The sequence below is a fragment of the Euwallacea fornicatus genome, chromosome 12 (assembly GCF_040115645.1).
Source record: "Euwallacea fornicatus isolate EFF26 chromosome 12, ASM4011564v1, whole genome shotgun sequence".
Taxonomy (NCBI): domain Eukaryota; kingdom Metazoa; phylum Arthropoda; class Insecta; order Coleoptera; family Curculionidae; genus Euwallacea; species Euwallacea fornicatus.
In genome coordinates, this window is record NC_089552.1 from 4,502,667 (window position 1) to 4,521,860 (window position 19,194).

A 19,194-nucleotide genomic window follows, 5' to 3' on the forward strand; every position below is an offset into this window, starting at 1 on the left:
TATTTTAACTGCCATATACATATGTCAAAAATAGTAAACTAAGAACATATTACATGATGAAGACGTGATTTTTTATTTCAAAAAATGATATAAAAATTTGGAGGGGGGAGGGGTTATGAAGCACTTTACAGAAATGCTCTGTATACATCTAATTTGAACTACTTATTAATTAGTAGTGTCTATTTATAGCGTTTAAAATGAAATACAATTTAACCCACATATGTATTTATGCTAATTTTATAGTAATTTTTATAGTGGTAATAATGCAATATGTAATTATTAGTTCATGCAATATGAAGGTGAAATCTGTACCCACCTATCTGACGTGAACACATCTCCAAATTATATATTCGCAAATTATCGCTAACAAATTACGATCGGGGTAGGTAAACTTATTCCGTTTTTGGAGCAAAATACATATAAAGGATCAACAGGTTATTGTTTGCAGTTGCTAAATGAATGTTATTAAATAAACCAATATGAAAACATTTCGAGCAAATAATTTGTGCTTACTAGTTCTGGTATGTATTTTATGATTTAAAAATTAATAGCGCCATTCATTAATTTTTATACAGTATTCACATGATTTAGCTTCAATAAGTTAAATAAATAATGAAATACGAATTATTCAGTTTTTTAAAGCCGTTGAGTAGTATATAGAGTTTTCCATTCAAAAAATACAAATTTATATCAGAACTTGAAATTCTTTATTGACAGGAACAGTTTCAAGCATTCCACCTCTACCTTAAAACCTCTAAAATATTACTGTTTGATCTTTTGTTCTATTTTTTACAATACCAAAAATATGGCAAGAAAAATAAAAGTGTTTCGCTACAGATTTTAGGAGTACATCTTATAAAGTCAGATGATTCTGGAAATGACACAGATGTAGTTGATTTGCCTGCATTCACATCTGAAAGTCATCCTACTTCAAATGAAGAAGTAGTACCACCGTTCGTGTCCAATACACCAAATATGGGCTTTCCAGAGGATTTTCCACCCCCATTACACGGCGTAAATAATTTACCACCAAATATCTTCCAATTTTTTACTCAGCTCTTTAAACCTGCGAAATTTACTGAGAAAACTTATGGCCCTAATATCATCGCTATAATAGGAGATAAACCCTACATTTCAATGGAAATATTTAACAAGTTTTCACCGTTTAAATGGCTTATGCATGCTTTTCAGGTAAGTGGTTTAAATGTCAATAATTCATAAAAGAAGATAAATGAAAAATTGTAGTGTGATGTAAAATTACTAAAAATTGTCTATCGGCTACTGGAATTCTAGACTTATTTTGTAGTTTCGCATTAAAGGATTAATAGTAGATCAGGTACCATAAGGTCAAACATTGAATAACCCTGTTGGATAGATTTCGAGCAGTTACTTTTTTCGAGAATATTTTTGTATGCGTTGTATTTTTGTGTCACTGTATTCGGCCCTTTTTATAACACGATTTGCCTGAAAAGTGTTCAAAAATATTCAATTGCAAATACACAAAATTGTCCGATGATAAACTCTCATTTTTCAAGATAATGAATGTTACATTAATCAGATTCTTTACTCTCGAATAATAGGGTCACCTAAGGGTTGTCTACACTACATTGATTTTGCACTTGACCATCGCATCTCCCTGAAAACCCTTAAAATATCAAGTCTCATCCTAACCATCTTTTGGGCTTCCTTCTAGCATTTTTCGCTTTAAATTTCTATCTGGATCGATATTTTATGACATTCTTCTATAGCAGTTACTGTAATGCTAATAGTTTGCTTGTGCTTGTCGTAATTTGCTGATCGGGGAGTTCCTGGCAGGTTCTTATTGTGGCGCTTTTATTTAAATACAGATATGGAGTTGCAATATTTTATTTGGATTGCAGGGCAAAATCCAAAATATATGTGGCCTTTTAACCTCCCTCCCGGGCGATGGAGTAGGAAACGTTCCTGAAAATATTTTTTCCCAATTTGAAGAGCCACAACAAAGACCAACAACAGGTAAAAAGTTAAAATAAATCAGTTTTAAAGATGCTCTGAAGGTAAAACCATGTTTAAATGTAACGAATGGGATTTCACGGGACGTCTCATTTATGCCTATTTTTAATTTATTATTTATTATTAATTTTTTTCTCATATTTTGCGTTTTTACGTGTTCACTTCTTTTAATTTTGTTTTGATCTAGATTTTTTTTACAAATTTAATTAAATATTACGAATGCTTCGAATGTTACTTTGTGCTTACATTGTCACCACGTATAATGTTAACAGTACTTGGTTAACTACATGTTTTTAACATTGGTTTCAAATTTATGATGTTTTTGTCTTGCTTCTGACTGAGCTATTTTTCATTACTGTACTTTTGTTTTAGTACCAAATAAATCAACCATCTATGCATCGTTACCTGTACGGATCTACGATATTCCTGTTGGTCATAGACACTCTTCAAAGCAGTCTTGACTCAGAGTGATCTAACATACGTATCACCTGTAGCAATCTATCTGTTATTATTATATTGTAACAAGGGAAAATATAGTTTAATAAATATAAAAAATTCAACAATGTCGAGTTGTTAAAAAAGATAAAATTGTTGAGGTAAAATCTTTTGATGAACCTTCTTATTTGTTTTTGGGTGTGGTTATTATCTACAGTTCTTCGATATTAACAGCGTTACGTTATTAAATCGGCTCGCTTTTCCTTGTGCCAAATTTTTGAAAATATTCCGTAATTTTTTATTATCCAGAAAACGAAAAATCGCCATACGTGTTTTCAGATATCACCGAAAGCCAACGACACGATGAGGATAGATGATCATAAATATACAAAAAAGTTATTTTCTGGGGAGAAACAATCTTTTACTCCCTAGAGAACAAAAGTATTTTCTTGCCTATGCTTCATTAGTTCTCATACTACTTGTTTCTTTATATAACCTCAGTAGTAAAAAAAATCAGACGGACACTTCTGGGAAACGGTGCTCTTAAGTGCTTGGAGTGTTTCCTTTGCTTCTCGTCGGGTTTCAAATTATTCGTAGGAGTAAACGTAACATTTTCCTCCCTTGACATGCGAATAACTATTCTAATTAAATTAAAGAATATAGGTATGGGATGTGAACTATCAAGTCGACTGCGAGGAGTTTCAGGAAAGAAAGCGATGGAACAATACCAATTCCCATTATAAAAAATCAACTCTTATCTGTACGAAGCTTAATTGAATATACTTTATTGCGTAAAAATCTATAACTTTTTGAAATGTTTTCTTACTGAATGTACCGGGATCTGAGATTTTTTGAACGCAGTGTATATGAAAGAGCTGCTGCTATGACCACTGCAATATGGCACATCCTATTCATATTCGTTACCTATAACTTATTAAAATGTATGGAATTGACGGGTTTTGCGGTCCGATCTGTTTGAATCAATTATCTTTGAAGGTTCTGTTCGTTACAGAACATTCGTAACTGCACTAACATCGGAATGCCCATATGCACATATTCATAGAATCATACCATAAAATTCATATCTTGTTTGAATTTTGAATATGCGACTGGTCTTTAGCCGGCATTATTACGATATGGCACTGGCCTCACAATCTCTCTTCTTGTTATCCTAGTGAAATAAAAAAACCTCGTGTTTTGTGGAATAAATAATGATCGTTTAAAGCGGAAGAACCCTGTACTTACATAATTAAAATGATCTTTAGGTTGTTATTGACCTGACTTCGTATAGTCCATATCAGCCAGAAGACAATACCATTCATTACCTGAAAAGGAACTTTGCAGGGTTACCGCAAAAGTAGTATAGAAGGTCAGTAAGACGCCGTTGTCTTGGTAACCAGTCGGTGCGATATTGCCACGTTTAAGTTTTAAGAGAAAAAATTTAGAAGGTAATTGATGTTTTTGTAAAAATTCAGTAACTTACAGAAAAGTCATCTATACGCGACCGATGATATGCTGAACAACAAAAAAATGAATTGTTCAATTAGTGGGTACTAAATTCTGATAAAGCTGATTTCGATTCGTTCCAGATTCGTTCTAGATCACGTATCCAGAAATGGAGCAAGAAATTTTGTAGCTAGCGAATTGACGTGTTCAAGATTTTGGTATTTTTAACGTCTAGGCCTAAATTAAATTAAATACGTGGAAATGAACTGTGGCACAACTGATCAATACTGGTAGTTGAACCCTCACATAAGAATAAAATTGCTGTCATAATCTAATGGTTTTCAAATACCAGTAATTTTGCAGCTGCGGCCATTTTCATACAGAATGGTTAGATTTGGTCTATTTTGACAGGAAGACATCATTTGCCGACTAGGCAGCGAATAATTAAATTATATCTATTATTTCACAGCTACAGAATGTTCTTAGAAAATGTTTGTTTTCAATATAAACACGTTCAATGGATTTTTAATTAGTTTTTCAAAAACCATTAGAGATGAATATATCACATCTCATATCATGGGACTCATTAATATACAGGGTGTCCCACTTAAAAAATTATAATTTTCCTCTATAACTGTGAAAATGTAAATTTTTATAAAATGAAACTTCAATTGTTGACAATTATGTAAAAAGTGCTTTAAATTTCAATAGAAAATCAAAATTCGAAAAAATTTACTTTTTCGAGAAACAATCTATAGCTCCGAAATAGTGTTATATGCCAAATAAGATTTTCGCTATTAAATATTTCTCGAAAAGTGAGCTTATAATTGTGAACCACTTTCTCCATTTAATTGAGAAATGGAGTTTTCCCCTCAGTTCAAATCTAACTATCCTGCACAGCTCAGAATGTTGACAGGAATAATTTGATAAAATGATGGTGAAAAAAAGTTCAGGTTAGTTTTAGATTAATTACTTAATAAATATTTTTTAATTAGGCTGTTTGTGTTCTGGCCAATCATTATTTTCAGTGGCTGCCTTGAAAATAAAAGTAATCGTAGTAATAGGTGCTGCCTAGCATAGAAAATCCTGAATTGCAAAATAATGTAATAAATCTCTCACTTTATTTACTTACATGCGTGTGCGTAATGCCGTTTTCAATTTATACACTTAAGTAGGACCGATTGCTTTAATTTGATATCAGATTTAGGCATTTCTTGTAGTTTTAGCAGGTGAAAAAATGTTTAGTTGGTTAATGAAATGACCAATTCTTTTTTAAAGTCAAGGTGGCAAATTATTTCAAAATATTAGAGTCAGTTTTTGAATATTTAATATTTTTATGTTTATTATACAGTTGTCTTCCGGACTCCGGGGTTTCACACCGCGCTGAAACGTGGCAACGCAGTCCCGGATCGGTGGAATTTCATCAATCCGGCAAGCGCGCCGCGACGCTCAGTTGTTTCCCGACCGAGGCCGATTGAGCAGTCGGTAGAGCGAAGTTGACGCCTTTCAAATTTTCGCGCCAGCTGGAAGGTTTACGCGAATAGTGAATAGAGACCCGGAAATCCTGGGAGAATAGCTTCGCAAATCGTCGTTTTGGCTCATTTTAGAGTGACCTTAGAGGCTCTAGCTTGAAGATACTGAAATTGAGCGGTGCGACGACCAAAACAAACAGGTAAATGTTTATCATGAATACTGAATGACATTCTCTGGATTTCTATGTCCACAGAGTTGAACGCAAATTGTATATCCTGCTTCTGTGAAAAATTGTCAATCATTCGTGTGGGGTTTTTGTAGCAATTAGTAGCAAATTACTATTTGATTTACATGTAGTTAATTAATTTTTTTAGATATATAACCTTGCTAATTAAAATAGGTAAATGCCTTGCCTAAGACCGAGTAGCTTCGGTATGGAGAAAATATTTTCTTTGCATTTTATGGATACTGACCACACTGGATCTTACTAGAGATTATTTATTGCTCTTATTGAAGAATTTTAAGCATAGCATGCGAAAATAACTTTAATATTCTCTGTAATTTTTGTTTGGTTTTTAAAGAAAAATAAACACTTCAAAACTTTATCACGTTGATCTGCATATCTTAAAAATCTAGGAACAAGCATAAAGGAACGATGAAAACATTTTTGATATTTCAGAAACTGATCGTTTGTGTACTAAATTTTTTTTGTTAAAAATATGTTTTTAAATAAGGAACATGTGTTTTAATGGTCATTTTTACCAAAATCGAAGTATTTTTTCTGAAGAGGCGAATTTTTTCCCGCAGTAAAACAGGCCACTTCATAAAAATTAACGTAACAAAATAATATTTCTATCGATTAGACTATTAACACGTTTGTTTAGTGTATACAAATTCGATCATTAATTATCCACTTTGATTCACAATCTTTTGAGTTGTTTTATTTTAATGCACTATTAAACTACTCGTTCAAGTTGGGATTATTAATTATTTTACTTTACCTTAATTCGAAAATCAGATTTTCTTCAAGAACCGTTACCAGTACCTGCAATCGATGGAAAAATATTATAACTAACTCGTAGTTAATGGTCGATTAATAATATCAAGGATATTATTTGTTTTGATTATGAATCGTTTTCATTAATAGACATTTGTTAAATAACAATTAATGGAAGACCAAGCATAACTATTACTTGCTGATTGGACTTTCTCATAATATTTACTGGCCAACATTTGTATATCATTATTGTGTCACTTGGTCAGGTAATTAATTTCTGACAAACCGAGAATAAGTCTGAGTAAAGGGTCAGGTTGGGCATTGAATCGTTCAGCGAGCGGCAAAATGAGTTGAATAATAATTTTTTGGGAAAACAAATAATAAATACATTTTGACATATTTTTTAGGAAGAAAGGGACATTGCTCACGAGTAAACTGAATTCAACAAAAAAAATGTTTTGCTGTTAAGATACCCGTGCAATAACGTCTTTTCAGAACTACAAGAATAACATCAATTTCATTATGACTCTTCTTTGTGAAGCTTTTTAAAAGCCAAAGTATGCTGAGAAAAACCACAAACATTAAACGAAATTTAAATGTAATTTCGTAATAAAATCGAGCTGTCCCTGCAGCTACCTACGCTCCAACGTTAATGTCCAATTAGGACTCGAATTTGGTACATTTTGCACGAGTGCTTTCGCATTCGATAACAATGGAAATCATTGGCGCATTGGATTCAATATTTTACGAAACAATCTCCCATTTTAAGTAAATAATATGTCAATTATGATTGATGTTTTCCCAATACAGTATTATTAGCGTTCAAAAATAGCCCACTCATTCCGTCGCTCAATGTCCACGTAGAGAGTGTTTGAAATTTGGCACCTCATGACTTATATGTAAAAATGGAAAATAAAATCTGAAATTTGATTAAGAATTCTCAAACGACGACCATTAAACTCCCTTTTTATAGAGAACAATTGAGTTTTCTACTTTTCGAAATAACGGTGTAACGTCATAGTTAATTTTTATAATTTATTTTGCCAACATTCGAAAGGATCTGATTACTCCTATTAACTTTCCTTAATAAAGTTTTTCCTATCTAGTACTTTTTTCAGAATTACAGAGCCATATAAACATTAAATTACACTTAAATAATGTACATTATTTTCCGTCGGGCGAATATTCTACTACCACGTTTCTATAAAATACAGGTCGATTCACGTTTTAACCGGTAAAATTAATAGGGCATAGAATTCACTTAAAACCTTTTTAATCTTTAAAAAACGTTTTTTTTTAAATTCCAAATGGTTATGCTTACTTTAGCGCACTGCTAATAGTGTGATTATGAGCTGCATTACCGTACTTTTATAGATATTTTACCTCTGTTATGTTTGATATGATTAATGTATGCAATTTAAATAGCATAATTTCAGAAAATGGCATCCACAACCTCAGCTATTTTCCGCAGTACTGTTAGCGTAACTTTTGACTACCATAAGAGTACTAGAGGCGTCAAAATCGTTCCTTCGTGCATTGACTTATAAAATCACTTTCTTCTCAGACATTGTGAATTATACGTGGAAAATTTTCAGAAAATCGGTCTTTGTATTTGAAATTACGATATTTCTCAAAAAATGTCAATTTTTTGCATTGAAAGCTCAAAAATTGAAAAAGCACCAACGAAAAAAATTGTATATACACATTATTAAATTATTAAACTTTACCTCCCGATATTTTTGTTAATATGCGTTTGTCAAATAACGTTTTTCTTCAAAGTTGATTTAACGATTAAATTTGAGACCATTCGTACCACCCTCGAAAGGGACCGAAATTAAATCTAAAATGTCTTGTACATCTAGTTAAATTTATAATTTTTATCGTTTAAATCACTCAAGTAATTCAAGTCTTCATCACCCGTATTAAAAGACTTTTGTAAAAGCCGGCACTACGATACTACTGAAAAAGTAGTTTATAACATAAATAAATTTAACCGAACCGATAATGGCTAAATTTAATGTCGACCTTGTTAATCGAAGTTCTTAAATACCACCAACAGTTCGATTGTTGTAGAAGAATTGTTAGTCGGTCATCACTACAACAAATATAATAAGAAGAAAAGGAGAGTAAGGTCATCGAAAGAATCAAAGCAGATTGGGTACGTGTGTGGATACGTTATTAAAGCAATTTTTAGAACCATGAGCATGGGTACTATTAAATGTTACCTCGACTTTTATGCAAGGTTAATTCAGTACTAATCAAACAAGATGTGGAACAAGAATCTATGGGTGTAATCGTCTTTTCTGTGGGGGAGTTTTCTTTTGGTCACAATGGACAAAAACTGAGGATGATGGTTTACTTAGAATAAGAATTAAGTAATAATACGTTGAGTTACTTTAGAACCCATAATATGAGACGAATAATAATCATTTTGGTTTAAAAATTCTAATGATAGATTCTATAATTTTTCTTTTAAAACGTCTTATGCTCATAATATTGTACAATGCATATTTCATGGGATAATTTAAGTGATGGGATTACTCACTTACTCAACTTCCTCAAATTTGTTCTAAATTATTTCATTTAGATTTCTCTGCAATACTGGAATGTCAAAAAAATATATTAATTTATTTCTTGACGCTTTACGTTCAAAATTCGATTTTTTATAAAGGTTCTGTTCTAGTATGAATTTTTAATTATGCATAACTTACCATCACGTGCAGCGATCGATAGCGTAGTAGGTATTTATAGATGTTCACAAGGCTGTATCAACAGATTGTTCATTTACTCAAGGGTCATTGAGGTGCAGTTAATTTTTCATGGCCCTAAAATTGGAATATAAACAACTAAAAATAGCGTAAAGGGATTGATTGAGATAAGGCTCGGCATTTTTCGCCTGTTGTCCTTTCCATACGAGTAACACAATCCATTGTGTTCATACGAGTAGTATTCGCTTTGTTATAAGCCGGACTGAAGACTATGTTTTCCATCGCGTAAAATATATGATACAGTACTTAGGTGGAGAGTGACGAAAGGGAGTGATAAAGTCATGTACATTATTTAACAACATTTTGTAAATAATACGAATAAGAATCATTGCTGTGAACGTGATACTTCTAAACATAATACCTTTATGCTCAAAGTCGTTTCTAACTGCTCTAAAATTCGCAATGCCGAAAAGATACACATTCGCACGATTAAAGTTTGCTCAAATGGAAAATTTTATTCGATTACACATCTGAACAACACTCTGCTTTTTCTCCTTTGACGATTTTTGATGGGGGATGATACTTTACGTATATTCCGATGTTTCCCATCCGTTCCACTCGTAGGTCCGCTGATGCTATTTCTCGAATTTCTCTGTGGATTTTATCATAACTCCACTTTAATCGTGCGTCATGCGACAGGCATGACTAAAGTGTTCTAGTCTTTGAAAATAGACAAAATTTTTACAAAAGCATGCCTAAGATAACATTCTTGTTTTTCTTAGGATTTGAAACATGTTCATGGCACACATTTAACTCTCATATATTCAAATAGTATAAATAAGTAATTATGTAACTTTTTTGCCATTTATAAATTGACGCGTTAATTTTAGGACAAAACGGTTATGTAAATCAAGTAGTCAAATAAAGAAGGAATTTTCAGCTATATTTTACATTTTCAAGTTATGTCCGAAGTTTTCAATGAAAACAGCTGTGTAATTGGAATTCACCAAATTGACAAGAATAACCAAGAGTTTGATTGGTAGATATACATGATACACCTCCTACATCTCCAACTTGGTGAATTATATATGCTTCTCCGCGTTATAAAATATTTTCTGAGGTTTTTGGTCTGGTTTTATCAACAACATTACTTTTTACCCCTGAGTCATTGCCAAGTAGTTTGTACAAATACCAAGTTAATATTATGTGATATACGTTTTTATCACCATTAATAGGCAAATTAAAGAAAATGTTTTTATCATAACATGGATAAAATGGCCTCCTTTAAAACTTTTCTTTTCGCAGATATTTTCGTTTCCGGAATTATTTAATGGTGATTTGAAATTCAGCTCATTCTTGACAAAATGAAGAGTACAGAGAAAAGTGTAAAGTGAGTAGTATTTAGCTAACTATACAATTATTTTTCTATTATTTTTTCCACCGTGCATTTCTATTTTTATCACCTCATAAATCTTTGTTACTAATGTTGATTATTTCAAGATATTTTTTTAAATAAATTTTTCTGCTTGGCTTACGTATTCACCATCTCTAAACCTTATAAAACTCAAGGCATTTAAATTAATTTTCTTTAAATATACTACTTCAGTTTAGTAGGACGTGTCCTGTGAGTCTAGTAAAACTACACACTGGTACATGTTATAAAATAACCACTTCCAAAATTCGATATTTAATAGTCTTCATATTATACCTCCAATAAGTAAATTTTTGCTGCCATGCATGATTCTCTCATAAATCGAAAACTACATGGTTCTCTATTTGCACACCAGAAAAACTTTAGAAATAAGAAATACTACAAGAAATTTCAAGAACAATTGGCATTTGAACAAATTGTTCTTCAGTATTCCGCTAAATTTAAAACACAAGAGGAAAGAGGTATAGAATTGAAATTTTTCAAGACTGCAGTACGAGCAAAACTAGCAGTTATGAAACTTTTCAACAACGTGACAAACATAAATATATCCAAACGGAAAAGTGTGCCCTAATCCCTAGAGCACTCATCCCTTTTTTGATGGAAAGGACCCTCGAGACAGACACTATCGATTCGCCTTGCTATTAATTTCATTAAAACGAAACTGGCAAATGTATAGTCGTTGGTGTCACAATAAACACGACAATAGCATCGCAAATTGGACTGAAAAATAGTTCATTATGTTACAAATTAAATAATATTTTTTCTCGGTTTGTTCTAATTTTTCTGAGTTTGGGAAGTAGTATCAACACAACACAACCCATATATAGTAATGGTCATAATTATAGCAACTTTTAAAAATTTTAAATAAAATGCATTTACTCGGCTAAACCCAATATACGTTTTTATATTATTTATCTTCCACAACCGTTGATGTTTAAAATGCATCCAAACAAAATATCAACAATTCCTATAAGAAACTATTAAAACATATTTTTTCAATACCGGACAAACATACAGCAACTCTTGGAATTTTAAAATTTCACTTGATTTGCAGACTTGTGTGTTTAAAGACCTTTTATATTATGGTTTCATTATGGGTCGAGGTAAAACAATCTCATTAGAGATCAGGAAGATTATCAATGAGCGGTGTAAAAGTGGCGAACGGCAAAGCGAGATTGTAAAGAGTTTGGGTGTGCATCAGTCAATTGTATCTCGAATTATTTACAAATTCAGACAAACAGGAAGTGAAACAGCTGAAGAAAATTCAGGACGCACAAGAAAAACTGATAAATGGATAATTCGAATGTTTCAAAAAAATCCATTTATATCATCCACTCATATAAAATCACATTTAGAGGAAACGGGCCTAGCTCATATCAGTTTCAAGACCATAAGAAGGAGATTAGAGGAAAATTGATTATTTGGTAGGCGACCAGCGAAAAAACCATTGCTGTCTAAGAAAAACGTGATAGCCCTACTTCAGTTTGCGCAGGATTATCAACACTGGACATCTGAACAGTGGAAATTGATAGTTTTCAGCGATGAGTCCAAATTTAACTTATTTAAAAGTGATGGCCCATCATACGTTAGACGACCCAATGGCCCAAAGTTGCATAAAAAGTTTGTTTTACCAACCGTAAAACATGGAGGAGGTTCGATTATGGTTTGGGGTTGTTTCTCTGGTTTTGGTATGGGTTCACTTCACAAAATAGAAGGTCGCATGGATCGGTTCATGTATCGAGATATCCTCAGGAATCATTTACAACCATTTCTTCAAGAAACCATGCCACTAAGAAGCATTTTCCAACAAGATAATGACCCCAAACATAAATCGAAACTTGTTTTAGAATGGTTTAGAGAGGAAAGGATAGAAGTTCTTGCTTGGCCATCGAAATCGCCCGATTTCGATCCCATAGAAAATTTGTGGAAATATGTGGATAATAAAATTCGGAATAATACATATTCCAATTTACAGGATTTATTTCAGGCACTTCAAGAAGCCTGGAAGAGTATTGATAACAATTACATCAACAATTTAATAAATTCAATACCACGTAGATGTGCAGAAGTTATTCAGCAGCGAGGGTATTATACAAAATATTAATTATTGAACAATTCTCTTGTAATTTGTTGAAGTTTTATTACTCTTTTTAATTATTTCGTCTAGGTCGAAATGAATATATTTTTTTATTTTTGTATACAAATTATTAGTGTTTCATTGTTATATACTTCTATCATCAACAGTCGTTGTAGAATCATATTTTCAAAACCTATTTTGAATTTAGGCCGTTAAGTCTAAATTATTTGAAACTTTAAGAAGTTGCTATAATTTTGACCACTGCTGCACATGCATTTGCATATTTGAAAATTTCGAATGTAGGGACGAATGTGGTAAACGGTAATAGATACAGGCGTGGCTGAAAAGGAGAAAAGTTGCGAATTCAATAAAGTATAATAGATTCACAATGGAAATAGCCCTAAAGAATTATTTTTGGTGTCTAAGTTATTCAAAATTATTTAGTTAATTTAAAAAGTCACACGTTCGAATTTCGCCATTATTTTTATCCAAGTTTCAATAAGATATACTTAAATAAAAACAAAAACCACTGTGGATACCTTTAACGTCCTGGATATAAATGTACAAGATTTAGGGCCGAAAAATCAAAAACCTCTTCTCCAGATTTCAGTCTCAAAGCTAAAAGTAACTCTGAGAGGTAATTAACCCACTAGAGTTTGTTCCTCTGGATGGTCTCATGGGACGTGGTTTCGCTTTATACTAATATCTTGAGAAACTTGGAATTAAGAATAATTGGGAAAAAAATTACATTTTATCTCAGTTTACACTTGTTCGTTTAACTAGGAGTTTTCCCGTATTCTCAATTTGTTCTTTACCGTCACCCATTTTAAAAATAACAAAAATACCACCAGCAGATTAATGATCTTCAAATTTGGTTTATTAATCAAACTTGTGATGCAATTTTTGACAATAAATCCAATTCGGAATTAAAGTTGTATCAAGCTTATTGGTGCCGCGACACCTTAAAGGGGTAGTCAGGTACATCAATGGGTTTTTGTAGTAATTGGTCGTCTTAAAATCAACAAAAAAAAAATAGCAGCCGCACTTAGAAAAAAAGCTGATAGTTCTTGACCAATGAAATGTCATAGAACTAAACCTAACCCAGTACCTTGAACTTTATTAAAATGTACAATGAAAAAGGGCTGCAGTTTTATTTAAAGAAAAGAAAAGCGAAATTCGAAAATGTTTTTTTTTTGAATAACCCTAAAACCAATAATGTTTTGTATGTGTTTATACTATTTAATACACCCAAATGTATACCATTACTTTTTGTTTCCTAACGGCTATATTAACCCTCCCTCTATTAGGCACAGTGCATAAATAAAGTAATTATGCATGAACAGCGAAATGCATTCAAAACTGAATCTTATAGCAGAAAACTAGTTTTCGTTATTTTTATCTTCAAGCCCATCTAGTGCGGTAAACCCAGTTCAAACTAACCATTTTACGTTTCAGTAACAATGTTTTTGAGGCACGCAAAACACGCAAACATAAAAAGTACATAAAAAGACTTTAAAAACCTTAAACATGATTTTTAAAAAGGTCTATTTTTAGGATTTGGTTATTGAAAAGGCTAAGTAGGTGCAGACCTCACGAACGTTTGTATAGTTACGATAAAAAAAATCGAGCTTTGTGGCTTTTCGCGCTTGAAACTAAAGCTTCATTATAAAAATGTTTCTTATTTACTGATGATTCTAAAACATGGAATTTACCGGGCATTGTAAAAATGACAACTTCGCATGCATTGGTTTAAACCACGGTGTATAGGTTTGAAGTTGTCATGGTATCGTACCCGTTTTGTACCAGCTCGGATAGAACTATTTTTGGAACGGTAGGTGTAAAAGTTGCCAACTGTCCATTAAAACTGTGTTTTGATTGTAATAAAGTATAATTCGTGACACTAACTGAATACAAAAAAAAACACATAAGGAAAGCAAATTAGTTTCATCAAAGTAAAAGGTTTCCCTATCGGTGTTTCATATCGCCGGTCTCGTCATTACGCAGGATTTATTGATTTTGGGATGACTATATTTATCCACATTTCTTCGTCATTTTTGGCGGTAATTGCAAATATTTCAAGAATATATTTAAAATGGGTTTCAGATCCAGAGTTGTTACTTATCTACATCGTCCAGTTTTATTAGAAACTCTAGTGTTATTGCCATGAACACAAGATTTATATAGCTATTATCCCACAGGTAAATAATATTGGTTTTGGCAGTGCTGATAGATTTTCACTACCAAAAACATGTTTCAAATAAATTTAATAGAGTTTGAGCGGTAGCTCCTATTGTGCGTCTCTTGGTATGTCCCCCTATGTAGCTATTTGACGCAAAATACTTAGGTAAGAGAACGGTAACCATTAGAGGTTTATTACAAAGAGGGGTGTCCAACAAAAAAGTTGAAAACTTATTTTCCAGCTCCAAAAATTGTGGTTTAAACTAATATTCCCATTTTCGCAGTGATCAATGGGCCTTCACCAAAGTTCAGCAAAATCGAGGTTCATTAACTGTGATTCTATTTCAGACATTCCTTTGAGTGCGTCCTTGCGGACTCTTCAATGTAATTGGAATCAAATGAGATATCCCTAAGAAATATAAGTTGGTCCAATGGGGACATGCTTATATTCATTATTCATTACTTGAAAACCAGCGAACTTCCGCAAACAATTAAAACAATTTTGATATTCCGTAGAGGCTTTGAGGTTACTTCTGTAATATACCACTTCTTTTACATACAAATATCGATTCTAAGAGACTAGACTTCGACAAAGACAAATTGTAGTCCGCATGATGACATCCGTATTATGCCACAACATTATGGAAATAAATTTGATATGCTTATTAGACCCACAAAATAATAAAATAATTTATAGTAATAAATATTTATGTGAAATTAGACAACTCATCGAACTTAAATTTGAATCGTGATTACTAAGACCAAGTAGCGGCTTTGTAGCAATAAATAATATTTCTTTTCGTTCTGCAAATATTTTAATTATGGCGGTTCAAGGCTATAAAACGCATGTAAAAGATCGATTATAAGCTGACTAGTCACCCAATGAAAACTTAAAAAATGCACAATGATTCAGATAGATAATTGTTTAACTATTAAATTAAAAAATCTTAAATAGAGAACCTTTAAAGTGATTAAAAATTTTGAAAAATTCGATGTTTCTTCGATGGTACATGATACAAGTTATATTGATCAACTTTAGTGCAATACATCTATAAGTCAGTGCGGTATCTAACAACTTCTCTATTAAATAATCCTGATTATTTATTCGTCATGAAAGTTGTCAGGACCTTGTGTGGACAAGTACGTAATAAAATCAGATTATTTTCAGAAATGAGAATTTAAATTGATAAAACAAATAAATAAACAAAAGATATAATACAGAGTGTCAAAAATTACTAAAAAGTAATTAGCAAAATTATTTAACTGAAACTGAATGACTTGAACAGGTTGGTTTTGAAGGTTATATATGTATGTGAGCATTCTTTGTCCATGTTGAAACAATTAATCAATTATCTGAAAATATCATGGGGTTCTGGCTCTAAATTCCTCCCAAGATAAGTGCGAGAAAATGGTGAAAGGGCTGTCATGAATCTCTTCGCATTTCTTGTTTATGTTAAGACTATTAATTGGCATTATCTGAAAGTGGTACGGGCTTTTGGTACCAAACTCTTCCCCAGGTTAGTGTGGGAAGAGAGGGTTGTTTATAAATTCCTTTAGCGTAGGTGAGAATGACGTTTAGGGGGGTTTGGTACCCGTGGGAAAAAGAGTGGACAGCCCTTCCATCTTATCGGTTCTCTCACGAAGAGGGGATGTGTTCTGTGTATGGATACCGGGTTGTATCAAGATTCCATTTTTGGTTCACGGAGAATAAAGAAGTGCTCTGAGAATTGTGTTTTTTCTCTCCGCCCTTGAACCGCGAATCTTAAATGTATATATTATTAGACTCTATAGTTGAGGCTTAAGCTGTAATTTCAACCAGGATTAACATTTTTATTGAATACATACACGAGATCACTAACATTAAAATTAACAATCCGGATATTGCGATTTTTCTTCAAAGTTAGATTTTGTCTTTCCATTCCATATACCCTGTATCGTATTATTTTGGTGTTCTATTGTGAGATACCATAAAATAGGGAAATTTATTAAAAAAATTCAAATGCATTAAAAAGAAAAAGGAATTCATAAAAAAATCTAGCGTCCCTATGGTGGCCCTCAAATATTTATTCTATGCAGTTCAAAAGACCGTTAGATTCCATTCTTTTAACGTCCTGCTAAACTGCGTGTTAAATAGCTTACAGTTAAGTGCAACCACCAGTTAAGGTGCTCTAGTTATTGTGAAGGTGTTTCAGATAGCTGCCCCCGTACTTCAATAGTTTATTGAGCTTAACTTCGAATAAGAAAAGATTTAACTTACAGTTTGTAGCAAACTGAGAGCTGTAGCTCCTTCACTGGACAGCGAAAAACCGATTCTCAGACTTAAAATTATGGACCCTGTTGGATTGAGAGAGAGAAAAGTATTGGAAAAGTCAGTAAGAGCACAAAACAAGAAGTCAAATCACCAAAGAGCAGATGCAGTGGACACAAAAAAAAATTGTGTTTGATCATAATTCTTATCAAGATATTTTTAAAATGTTTGGGGATGATTGAAATAAAGATGAAACATACTTATTTTGCGTCGAATCATTTTGATACTCATAAATTTAGATTTTATTAAAAGACTAAATAAACAAATTTTTATTGAAGTTTTCTTACGTCAGCTGCATTGGCAGCTATTTTCTCATAATGAGCTATATACGTGGCATATGGCTATTTCATGAAACAAGTGTATAAATAATTGATCTCGACATTATGAGAGGTTAAAATTAAGGAGGTCATCACACGCAAGTCTCCCCTACTGTTTACCGTAAAGCGACATAATTTTCCAATAATCTTGTCAAAAAAATTAATAGGGAAAATAAAGGTAACAAAATATACCGTTGACATGTGGTCAGGAATATACATATGGTCACAGGAAATAACCTCAGTGTATAAATCGTCCACCTGCCAAAATGTTTTCTTAATCGTGTATATCCATAACATATCAGTAAGAAGCTGTGAGTTTTTATGATCATAACGAATACAAGCATGAACCGAAATAAGTTAGTTTGTGAAAAAAATAAATATATAAACTCGGATTATAACATTAGCCCTCAGCTTGAAATATGTCTGCCCTATGGGTACAAAGGGCAAGAACTTAATTCAATCTCTCTTTATTTTAATATGATACTTGCCTAAAGGAAGCATACTTTCCAAATGGTATGTATGTATATCTTTTGGCGTTTTTATTCCAAATGTAAATGAAACTGTCGTGAAACCGCATTCTTCACTCGTAGGTATCTCGAGAAAACCCTAAAAAATAATATCGTCCACTTTCAACGCTCATATACATGCCTTCCACGGAACATCTTATTTGAACCCCGAATGGAGTATTTGCATATTAAGGGTAAAAACAGGAAATATATGGATGCTGCTGAGGCACAAACAGTATTAAACAAGAATTTCATGAAGCTTTCAGGACCTGGAATACAAAGATCTGAGGAGAAATGAATAAAACTTTCCTAAGGGCGTGACTCATTCCTATTCTGTGCAAAATATGAGCGTCTAGGGTGATATTGAAGCGTGTGAAAATTTTAAATTGTTCCTCCCAGGAGAACATTGCTTATTTCATTTTCTGTTTTATGAGTCATTTTCCTACCTATTTGAGGATTTTTTTCTCCAATAAATTCCGAATTAGTCACAGAAGTACGGGAACATTTACCGAACAGTCATGGAGTATAATAACAAGTCAACCCATGTTAAGGTACCTTCTGACACGCACGAATATTAAGTTAATTGTTTCAGATATTAGTCCTTGGATCTATTGCTTACATTAGGCAATAAACGACACTTGGCAATTGTGACGTAAGTGGAAACTGGAAAATTGGACATATTTAAAAAACTATTCAATCTCTTCTATGTGAAACTGGATAATCTAAAACAACGATGCTGACCGAAATCTGGATTGAGAAATCCAGCTTGCAATAATCCCAAACAAATACCTCTATTTGCTCGATTTCCCAGAGTTGGCCCCCATAAGGATTCCTAACCTCTTGACCTCTCCAGGGTGATTAAACGAATCCTTATCAATACTGAGAACATGAACTCCATTAAAGAATGGATTTGATTCTGTAACATATTCAGGCCAGCCGTTTTGCGCTAAAACGGTACGTAATGAAATTCCACTCATGATTCCCTGCATATAAATTTGGAAAACCGGTCAGGTGCCCTAAGAAAAGTTTTGGGTAATGATAATCCACTTTTCATCGTTTTTCTCCAACTTCACAGAAACGCGATTTTCCAGTAACAGCCATTTGCCTTTGTTACTAATATTTGCCGGTATACATGCAATTTAGTTCCTGAATATTTTTATGGAAATCCACCTGGAAGGGCTTCAATACTTTGGTTTCCCACGAGCTTTAGACTCGAATATGTTAGGAAAAATGAGTAGGTATTTTTTAGCCTTTTTTCGAGCAGCAGCAAACAGGCCGAGAAAATTTATAAAGTGGGGAAAGGCCTCGACAAAGAAGTTGAAATA

The 19,194-nt window shown here is 32.7% G+C and overlaps 2 protein-coding genes and 1 long non-coding RNA gene across 3 annotated transcripts in view; all 3 read left to right on the plus strand.

Moving 5' to 3' along the window:
- Positions 1 to 148: 148 nt before the first annotated feature.
- On the plus strand, positions 149 to 2,600 carry LOC136342748 (uncharacterized). The gene is made up of 4 exons (XM_066288865.1): positions 149 to 521; positions 838 to 1,191; positions 1,881 to 1,995; positions 2,365 to 2,600. The coding sequence occupies exons 1-4, from the start codon at positions 480 to 482 to the stop codon at positions 2,451 to 2,453; spliced, it is 600 nt and encodes a 199-aa protein (XP_066144962.1). The 5' UTR covers positions 149 to 479; the 3' UTR covers positions 2,454 to 2,600.
- A 2,714-nt stretch (positions 2,601 to 5,314) lies between these two features.
- Positions 5,315 to 19,194, plus strand: part of LOC136342553 (calcium/calmodulin-dependent protein kinase kinase 1) — an 87,580-nt gene continuing 73,700 nt past the window's right edge. Inside the window, exon 1 of the mRNA XM_066288484.1 lies at positions 5,315 to 5,545. The gene's annotated coding sequence lies outside the window, so the exon portion shown is untranslated. The remainder of the gene's footprint in view (positions 5,546 to 19,194) is intronic.
- Positions 16,823 to 17,249, plus strand: LOC136342531 (uncharacterized). Its single transcript, XR_010732664.1, has 2 exons — positions 16,823 to 16,953; positions 17,005 to 17,249. It is a non-coding gene; the product is annotated as an uncharacterized lncRNA (long non-coding RNA).